The sequence below is a fragment of the Dysidea avara genome, chromosome 3, assembly GCF_963678975.1.
Source record: "Dysidea avara chromosome 3, odDysAvar1.4, whole genome shotgun sequence".
NCBI lineage: Eukaryota > Metazoa > Porifera > Demospongiae > Dictyoceratida > Dysideidae > Dysidea > Dysidea avara.
This window is the reverse complement of record NC_089274.1, coordinates 37,214,812-37,225,822: the sequence shown is the minus strand read 5'-3', so window position 1 is coordinate 37,225,822 and position 11,011 is coordinate 37,214,812. Positions and strand designations below refer to the sequence as shown.

General features: G+C 38.6%; 1 protein-coding gene across 1 annotated transcript in view; it reads left to right on the top strand.

The window, feature by feature from the left end:
• The first annotated feature begins 647 nt into the window (after positions 1-647).
• The window catches only part of LOC136248489 (P-selectin-like), a 31,444-nt gene continuing 21,080 nt past the window's right edge, over positions 648-11,011 (top strand). The window contains exons 1-2 of the mRNA XM_066040266.1: positions 648-798; positions 9,555-9,743. Coding sequence (XP_065896338.1) covers positions 648-798; positions 9,555-9,743 — 340 coding nt within the window. The remainder of the gene's footprint in view (positions 799-9,554; positions 9,744-11,011) is intronic.

The window sequence follows — 11,011 nt, the reverse complement described above, 5'->3', positions numbered from 1 at the left end:
ATCTTAACAAGTTTTGAAGAGAGTTGATGTTACTTCTGTAAATCCTTCCCTGAGAGATGAATGCAAGCTTTATCGATTGTTGTGCTGCTACATTACTCACTTATTTTGTCCTGCCACACTAAATGGTGTGTTAGGATCCTGCTTGCAGATGTCTACATTTTACAGGGGGGTTCCTCAACCCCTTGGAATCCCCCCCTCCCTATGCCCCTGAGTCTAGCATGCAAATCAACAATTAAAAAGAATTTTGATGTTGTTACCCTACTCCCTTTAAGATTCACATGCATGCCTCATAATGCCTGCTGGTATCCCACAGTTCTTGTTACTGTAATAATGTGCCAGTTTACATTACTGTTTCATATATATGTATGTATGTATGCATGTATGTATGTATGTATGTATGTATGTATGTATGTATGTATGTATGTATGTATGTATGTATGTATGTATGTATGTATGTATGTATGTATGTATGTATGTATGTATGTATGTATGTATGTATGTATGTATGTATGTATGTATGTATGTATGTATGTATGTATGTATGTATGTATGTATGTATGTATGTATGTATGTATGTACAATATTAAATTTTATTGTAACTTGTAGTAGCTACTTGTCTATCACTTACTGATCCTAATAATGGAGTGATGACTTGTTCACTGCGAGATGATGGAGTTCCTACCTTTGAAGACACTTGTAGTTTTACATGTAACACTGGTTATGTACTAACTGATATTGACACTAGGATCTGTCAGAGTGATGGAAGCTGGAGTGGGACTGAAACTATGTGTAGAAGAGGTGTGCTTTCCATGTAGAGTAGAGCTGTGCTGAATTCATATACAGTTTTTGACCCTAATGTACATATTGTAGAGTCGGGTTGTTATGTACATATACTTATAATTTTCGGAGAAAAACTTTTGTAAAAATCATACTATCTGTTAGGTGCATATCCCTAATAAATAATTATGGTGTGCTTAACAAGGAATTACTACGTTGCAGGGCTCAACCCACAATATAAACCTAGAGGGGGTGAAGTAAGTCGCTTCGGATTCTAGGGGGGTCTGGGGGCATGCTCCCCCAGGAAAATTTTGAAAATTTAGGTGTAAATATACTCAATTTTGGTGAAATTTTACTGTGATGCCATTGAATATTGACCATTGGATTATACAACTTTGGGATCAATTAAACCTTTCCATTTCTCAAGGCTTTAGGTATAAACCTAGGGGGGGCAATAGCTAACCCAGAGGGGCCTGTGCCCTCCCCCCCCTAGATTAACCCCTGCATTGTAATAGAGTAGCTAGTAGGTAACCATGCCAATGTATTAGGACATTTGACTCCATTTCTGGGTGAAATTCTTCGTGATGAGCAAGAACATTGCAATCGAGAAGGCTGATTTGCTGTATACACAATGAAGGAAGACCATATGGGAAACGTAAGTGCTCAAGGAGACATTAATTTTCCAGCTTTTCTAGCTTTGTCACATGTTCAGCCTTGCATTTGACCATGTACACTTATCAGCCAGGTTATTCACAGGAAATGTATATGTGCTTAACAAGTAATATCTAATCCAAAACAGCCAAGCTGTAAAAAAAGTGTGCGGCCCTCAGAAAGGCTATGGTGAAAAAAGATGTGAAATCCAAGGTGGCGGCCAAGAAATGGCTGTGATGGTAGGTTAGTGGTAAAAATTTTAATAACGACAATTCAGGTGAATTTTTGTGAAGCGGCACAAAAATTCACCTGAATTGTCATTATTAAAATTTTTACCACTAACCTACCATCACAGCCATTTCTTGGCCGCCACCTTGGATTTCACATCTTTTTTCACCATAGCCTTTCTGAGGGCCGCACACTTTTTTTACAGCTTGGCTGTTTTGGATTAGATTTCATTTCTTTTTGTATTTGTATACCCCAAAGCCGGCCTATGGCCAGCTTTGGGACTTTTTTAACCTATGTTTTTTTCTTTACTACAGGAAGAAGAAAAGATGAAGTAGATGTACTTTAAATATTTTATCAGTAAATGTACAAATTATATATACTGTATAATACATATGTGACCGGATTTGCGAAAAGGGGTCCAATTTGCCAACTTTGACAATTGATAACTTCAGATTGGAAAGAGCTATTGCCTTGATATTTGGGCAGTGGTGAGCACCACTATAGCTGAATACATGGTGAAATGTTCAGGTTAATAATTATGTTACTTGAACACTGAGTTATGGTCTCCAACATTTACGGAATTGGATGTGTGTGGAAGACCCCTTTTCGCAAATCCGGTCACATATATTGATTACAGAAATCTCCATGGTGGTTTCTTTGTAACTGAACACTCTACAAGGTGACTTCTTCTAATTGCTCTCTCTACAGGGTGAATTGTTTGTAGCTGAACGATCTACAAGGTAACTTCTTCTAGCTGATCTCTCTACAGGTGATGTGTTTGTAGCTGAATTTTGTATAGGTGATTTGTTTGCAGCTGAGCTCTTTACAGAATGGTTTCTTTGTAGCTGAACTCTCTAAAAGGTAACTTCTTCTAACTGATCTTTCTACAGGGCAATTTGTTTCTGGCAGAATTTTCTACAGGGTGATTTCTTTGCAGCTGAACTCTCTACATGGTGGTTTCTTTGTAGCTGAACTCTCTACAAGGTAATTTCTTCTAGCTGATCTCTCTACAGGGAGATTTGTTTGTAGCTGAACTATCTACAAGGTAACTTCTTATAGCTGATCTCTACAGGGTGATTTGTTCGTAGCTGAATTCTGTACAGGTGATTTGTTTGCAGCTGAGCTCTTTACAAAATGGTTTCTTTGTAGCTGAACTTTCTCCAAGGTAAGTTCTTCTAACTGATCTTTCTACAGGGTGATTTGTTTGTAGCTGAACTATCTACAAGGTAATTTCTTCTAGCTGATCTCTCTACAGGGCGATTTGTTTGTAGCTGAATTCTGTACAAGTGATTTGTTTGCAGCTGAGCTCTTTACAGAATAGTTTCTTTGTAGCTGAACTCTCTACAGGGTGATTTGTTTGTAGCTGAAATCCCTACAAGGTAACTTCTTCTAGCTGATCTCTCTACAGGGTGATTTGTTTGTAGCTGAACTCTCTACAGGTGATTTGTTTGTAGCTGAACTCTACAAGGCGATACTTCTAGGTGATTTCTCTACAGGATTCCTTGTTTCTAACTGAACTCTCAACAGGGTGATCTGTTCATAGCTGAACTTTCTACAGGGAGATTTGTTTGTAGCTGAACTCTCTATACATGATTTGTTTGCGGCTGAATTCTCTACATGATGGTTTCTTTGTAGCTGAACTCTCTACAAGGTAACTTCTTCTAGCTGATCTCTTTACAGGGTGAATTGTTTGTAGCAGAACGATCTACAAGGTAACTTCTTCTTACTTATCTCTCTACAGGGTGATTTGTTTGTAGCTGAACTTTTTACAAGGAAACCTCTTTTAACTGAGCTCTGTACAGGGTGAATTGTTTGTAGCTGAACTATCTACAAGGTAACTTCTTCTAGCTGATCTCTCTACAGGATGATTTGTTTGTAGCTGAACTATCTACAAGGTAACTTCTTCTAGCTGATCTCTCTACAGGGTGATTTGTTTGTAGCTGAATTCTGTATAGGTGATTTGTTTGCAGCTGAGCTCTTTACAGAATGGTTTCTTTGTAGCTGAACTCTCTACAAGGTAACTTCTTCTAGCTGATGTATCTACAGGGTCACTAGTTTGTAGCTGAATTCTCTACATGGTGGTTTCTTTGTAACTGAACTATCTACAAGGTGACATCTTCTAGCTGATCTTTCAACAGGGTGATTTGTTTGTATTTGAACTCTCTACAAGAAATCTTCTTCTAACTGATGTTTTAACAGGGTGAATTGTTTGTAGCTGAACTCTCTACAGGGTGATTTGTTTGTAGCTGATCTCTATACAGGTTACTTATTTCTAACTGATCTCTTTAATTCTGTTCAGGGTGACTGCTCTATTAGGATGACTGCTCTATTAGAGTATCTCGATCTCGCACTTGCTACACCAAGTTGGATTTCGTGTTATAACTCCGTGGATTTAAGTCTGATTCTTCTACACCATTGAAGAGCCTTTCTAAGATGATAACTCCATCTGTACAGCGATTTTGAAAGCATTACCCCAAGCGGTTTACCTGGTAGGCGTGGCAAGCATAATAATAATAATAATAATAAAATAAAAATATTAAAAATTAGCTAATCTCGATTGCATAATTGTTACACACTGTTGATTTTTTCGCTGTATCTTCCTGGTTTTTAGCTCGATTTCTTTCAAACCACAAAAGGTTTGAGGTTCAATAGTTAACCTATTCACCCACCGATTTTCAGCTTCTTCCCATACGCGGTTTACCCTGTAGGCGTGACAACATATTGGTGTTATTTTTCGTGCATAATCGCTCATAACTCTTTGTCTGTTTATGGTATTCCAGCCAAAGTTGGTACCGAGATGCGCCTTTATACCCCCCTTCTGTGTGCCAAATTTCAAGGCAATCGGATAACGCGTTCGAGTTTTATAGCAGTTTTTGTAAGTGTGCGACAAGAAAAAGAAAAATAAGAAGAAGAAGAAGAAGAAGAAGAAAAAAAACGAAGAAACTCAGCCAATTTTTGAAGTCGCATATCTCGGGAACGCGCGAAGCGATTTCGCTCAAATTTGGAATGTAGCGTGCTGCAGTTGGGGGGCATGTCCACAGCAAAAATCGTCTTGTTTCATCAAGGAAGCACAGAGCTACGGAGGTGCGAAAATTGCGTTTTCTTTCTTCCTGTCAATATACTCACGGGTGTTACGCGCCGGCTTCTTGGGCCGCACGACACACTACCGTGTGTCTTGATGCACTTAATAGATATATGCGCTTAACAACCCAACTCTACGGTATATTATTACTGTATGTGTATGCAACAGCATGCTTTAGGAAATGTTTTGTAAATGAAATACATTGTTCTGATAGAGTAACTTTTGAAGTTGGCTGCTCTATAGAGTACCTCAACACATAGCAGGTATAAAAATACCAACAGTTCATGTCACACTTAATGGAAAAGTGCTTGGTTTGCCCACTCCCTTTATCTATAAAGGACAGCTTAGCATTCACTAGTTTTATCTCCGTAAGCATTTGTCTACATGTATAGTGGTAATACCTACCAACATGGGTGAACATGACAGCCATATATACCCAACATTTATAACATGTTTCACACATACCAACACAATAATTTAAAAGTCTAGCTTTGCATATAGCAGTGCAATTCTATAGGAAATGTAATACATCAGAATATGCATCATATTGTCTAGATTTCAGTTAGATACATATGTAATAGTTGTAACATGGGCATGAGGGCATGCATATCAGACAAAGCCCGAATGCCCCGTGTTACAACTAATATGTAACACTTAACAGGCTGATAGCCTGTACAAGGTAATCGATTACCCAAGCCAATACAAGTGCAGCTAGTATATATGCAAGCCTAAAATTTTTGATTATGGGTCAATAACTAGTGCGTTCTGGTTACATTCAGTTACGATCAGTTACGATGAACGGATATATCGTAGAAATATCACTGGGAATTTCGGTTACGTGAGTTTAATGTTTTAATCAGTGCTATTGAATCATTTATGGAAAAACTACAGAGTTCTCTAAAGACCTAGATAGGTAAGCTTTGGTTACTCCATGCAGAGTGGTAGATTTGTGATGGGGGCATGTCCGTATTTGAAAGTGTGCGGAAACAATTGGTGAATAAGCTATAGTACTAGTTCTCACCTTAGTCCGACATTTTTTAACTCGTAGGATGGTGAGGATAACAAAATGCTCATCTGAGTAGTTTTCATAGCGAAATCCAAGTCATGCATCCTAATCACGTGAGTATTGATCAATCCCCACAATTGATTTCGGCCTCACCGTCTATATAATCACTGCCCAGTAGTAGTCCGGCTACATTTCGTATGTAGTCAGGCTAGCTGGGCTATATATGAAATGTAGCCCGGGCGGTTCCTTTAATCTGAGATGTGAAAGTGTTACATATAAATATATCTAATCAAAAACAGCTAAGCTGTAAAAAAAGGTGCGGCCCTAAAAAGGCCATGTTGAAAAAAGATGTGAAATCCAAGGTGGCGGCCAAGAAATGGCTGTGATGGTAGGTTAATGGTAAAAATTTTAATAACGACAATTCAGGTGAATTTTGTGCCAAGACCAAGCGGCACCAAATTCACCTGAATTGTCGTTATTAAAATTTTTACCATTAACCTACCATCACAGCCATTTCTTGGCCGCCACCTTGGATTTCACATCTTTTTTCACCATGGCCTTTTTGGGGCCGCACCTTTTTTTACAGCTTAGCTGTTTTTGATTAGATTTCACTTCTTTTTGTATTTGTATACCCCAAAGCCAGCCTAAGGCCAGTTTTGGGACTTTTTTAAACTATCTTTTTTTCTTTACCACAGGAAGAAAAAAAGATGAAGCAGATGTACTTTAAATATTTTATCAGTAAATGTATACAAATTATATATATGACATATATAAAATACATAATATTATATTTATTACAGAACTCTCCATGGTGGTTTCTTTATAACTGAACACTCTACAAAGTGACTTCTTCTAGCTGATATGTCTACAGGGTGATTTGTTTGTAGCTGAACTCTCTTCATGATGGTTTCTTCGCAGCTGAACTCTCTACAAGGTAACTTCTTCTAGCTGATGTCTCTACAGGGTCACTTGTTTGTAGTTGAACTCTCTACATTATGGTTTCTTTGTAGCTTAACTCTCTACAAAGTAACTTCTTCTAGTTGATGTCTCTACAGGGTCAGCTGAACTCTCTACATGGTGGTTTCTTTGCAACTGAACTCTCTACAAGGTGGCTTCTTCTAGCTGATATTTCTACAGGATTTGTTTGTACTATAGCTGAACTCTCTACATGATGGTTTCTTTGCAGCTGAACTCTCTATAAGGTAACTTCTTCTAGCTGATCTTTCTACAGGGTGATTTGTTTGTAGCTGAACTCTCTACCAGCGGCGGAGGAAGTAGTTGATATGAGGCGGGGCTCCGCTGAGCTGACCCAGACTTATTTCTATAGTTTGGTAAAGTGAGACCAAAAAAAAAAAAAAAAAAAAAAAAAAGGTCACAACCAACTCATAAGAGCTTTCCACCTCACCAGCTACCATTTCTAACTGATAAACTACATAAAAATCCTTACATAGCTTGCTACACACTGGCTACTTTATTAGAGTGACTGCTCTATTAGAGTATCTCGATCTTTATCACGGTTTTCAGCCCCACTCCAAGAAAGATAATTTCGGTGTGATATCATTCTGAGGGGGGGCTAAGCCCCCCCTCAGCAGACCTAGGGGGGCTTTAGCCCCCTAGCCCCCCCCCTTTCCGCCGCCTATGCTCTCTACATGATGGTTTCTTTGTAGCTGAATTCTCTACAAGGTAACTTCTTCTAGCTGTTCTTTCTACAGGGTGATTTGTTTGCAGCTGAACTCTCTACATGGTGATTTCTTGTAGTTGAGCTCTCTACAAGGTGACTTCTTCTAGCTGAACTCTCTACAGAGTGATCTTTTCGTAGCTGAAACTCTCCAAAGGCTGATTTGTTTGCAGCTGAACGCTCTACATGATGGTTTCTTTGTAGCTGAACTCTCTACAAAGTAACTTCTTCTAGCTGATGTCTCTACAGGGTCACTAGTTTGTAGCTGAACTCTCTACATGGTGGTTTCTTTGTAACTGAACTTACAAGGTGACTTCTTCTTGCTGAACTCTCTACAGAGTGAATTGTTTGTAGCTGAACTCTCTACATGATGGATTCTTTGTAGCTGAACTCTCTACAAGGTGACTTCTTCTTGCTGAACTCTCTACAGAGTGAATTGTTTGTAGCTGATCTCTCTACATGATAGTTTCTTTGTAGCTGAACTCTCTACAAGGTAACTTCTTCTAGCTGATCTCTATACAGAGTGACTTGTTTGTAGCTGAACTCTCTACATGATGGTTTCTTTGTAGCTGAATTCTCTAAAAGGTAACTTCTTCTAGCTGATCTTTCTACAGGACGATTTGTTTGTAGCTGAATTCTCCACAAGGAAATTTGGTTGCAGCTGAACTCTCTACATGGTGATTTCTTGTAGCTGAGCTCTCTACAAGGTGACTTCTTCTAGCTGAACTCTCTACAGAGTCGTAGCTGAAACTCTCCACAGGGTGAATTGTTTGTAGCTGATCTCTCTACATGATAGTTTCTTTGTAGCTGAACTCTCTACAAAGTAACTTCTTCTAGCTGATGTCTCTACAGGGTCACTAGTTTGTAGCTGAACTCTCTACATGGTGGTTTCTTTGTAACTGAACTTACAAGGTGACTTCTTCTTGCTGAACTCTCTACAGAGTGAATTGTTTGTAGCTGAACTCTCTACATGATAGTTTCTTTGTAGCTGAACTCTCTACAAGGTGACTTCTTCTAGCTGATCTCTCTACAGGGTGATTTGTTTGCAGCTGAACTCTCTACATGGTGCATAGTTTTTTTGGAACTGAACTCTCTACCAGGTGACTTCTTCTAGCTGATCTCTCTACAGGGTGGTTTGTATCTAGGTGAACTCTCTACAGGGTGACTTGCCTGTAGCTGAATTGTCTATCAGATTTTCTGGTTGTAGATGAATTCCCTACAGAATAACTTGCAATGTAATATAATTCTTTAATGGAGGAAGTTATAAACGTAGCTGAATGCTCTATTAGGGTGACTGTTCTATTAGAGTATCTCGATCTCGCATTTGCAACACGTAGTTGGCTTTCGAATCCTGACTCAGTGGTTTGTAATCCGATTCTTCTGTACTACTGCAAGGACTTTCTATGATGATTATTTCAGCTACACACCAATTTTCAGCTCATTGCTCTAGGCGGTTTGCCTGGTACGCGTGAAAACTAATAGTTTTTTATTCATAAAAATCGATTGCATAATTGTGACACTTGTTGGGTTTTGTGTCATATCTCCATGGTCTTTATCTCGATTCTTTTCAAACCACAAAAAGGCACTCCTACAATGGTTACTCCATCTACATAGCCATTTTCAACTCATTCCTTCTAGTGGTTTACCCTGTGGGCGTGACAGACCTTCGACCATATTTTACGCGAATAATCGATCATAACTCCGTGAATATCTATCGGATTCCTACCAAAGTTGGTACTGAGATCCACCTTAATGAGCCCTTCAAGTGTGCCAAATTTAAGCCCGATTGGAGCACACATTCGTGTTTTATGGCAGATTTATCGAAGTGTGCGAAATGAAGAAGTAGAAGAAGAAAAAAACGAAGAAATTAAAACGAAATTTTGTTCGCTTGTATCTCGGAAATGGCTGGACCGATTTTCTTCAAATTTGGTATGTAGACCCCCATAACTGGCCGGAACGTCTGTAGCAAAATTTGGTTCCAATCGGATAAGGGATCACAGAGCTACATAGGTGTGAAAATTGCGTTTTCTTTTTTCCTGTTAATATACTCACGGTGTGGCGTGCCGGCTTCTTGGGCCGCACTAAGAATTGCAGTTTACAAATGTATATGTTACTTTTGTTGTAATTTGTAGTTGCTTGTCCATCACTCACTGATCATAATAATGCAGTGGTCACTTGTTCACTGGGAGATGATGGAGTTCCTTCCTATGAAGACACTTGCAGTTTTACATGTAACACTGGTTATCAGCTAACTGGTAGTAACACTAGGACCTGTCAGAGTAATGGAAGGTGGAGTGGCAGTGAGACCATGTGTAGAAGAGGTAAGAAATGTTTGTGTATGTTGATTTATGTAGATCAATTGTGTAACAATACTTTTGTCAATGGATTGAGCCATTACTCTTTACAATATATTCACAGCTATGACTTATTTACAAACTCAGCTACATTTCATAATGACATGCACTTACTGCTTATATTGTAACCCACAATTAGTATGCACAAGTTGTAATGCATGTAATTTAGCCCACTGTCATTATCTATATGATACCCATGTAGATTACATTATCAATGGTTTAATACATACCATTATAAATACAACCTGAAAATATAATTAAGTAGGACATGAATGTAAGTACACGAATGCATATAGCTATCTAATCCACAACAGCCAAGCTATAAAAAAAGAATGCGGCCCTCAAAAAAGATGTGAAACCCAAGGTGGCGGCCAAGAAATGGCTGCAATGGCAGGTTAATGGTAAAAAATTTAATAACGACGATTCAGGTGAATTTGGTACCACTTGGTCTTGGCACAAAATTCATCTGAATTTTCGTTATTAAATTTTTACCATTAACCTACCATCACAGCCATTTCTTGGCCGCCACCTTGGATTTCACATCTTTTTTCACCATAGCCTTTCTGAGGGCCGCACTCCTTTTTTTACAGCTTGGCTGTTTTGGATTAACTATCGCTTCTTTTTGTATTTGTATATCTCAAAGCTGGCCAATGGCTGGATTTGGAGCTTTTTTAACCTATCTTTTTTCTTTACCACAGGAAGAAGAAAAAGATGAAGCAGATTTTAAATAGTTTAACTAATTCTGATTTTAGCAGTACATGTACAAGTTATATATAATACTAACCAAAACAGCCAAGCTGTAAAAAATGTGTGCGTCCCCCAAAAGGCCAGGGTGAAAAAAGATGTGAAATACAAGGTGGTGGGCAAGAAATGGCTGTGATGGTAGGTTAATGGCAAACATTTTAATTATGACAATTCAGGTGAATTTCATTGCCTCCTCCAAGTTTCTCTAGGATTCGGCACCAAATTGTAACTTGTTTACATAGTAGCTGAACTCTCTACAGGGTGGTTTCTTTGTAGCTGAACTCTCTGCACAGTGTAATTTGTTTCTATCTGATCTCTCTATAGGGATTCTTTGTCTGGCTGATCTCTCTAAAGGGTGAAATCTCTACAGGTCACTGGTTTCTAGCTGATCTCTCAACAGGGTGATTTGTTTATAGCTGAAATATCTACAGGGTGATTTTTTTGTAGGTGAATTCTCTACAGGGAGACTTGTTTCTAGCTGATAGGGTAAC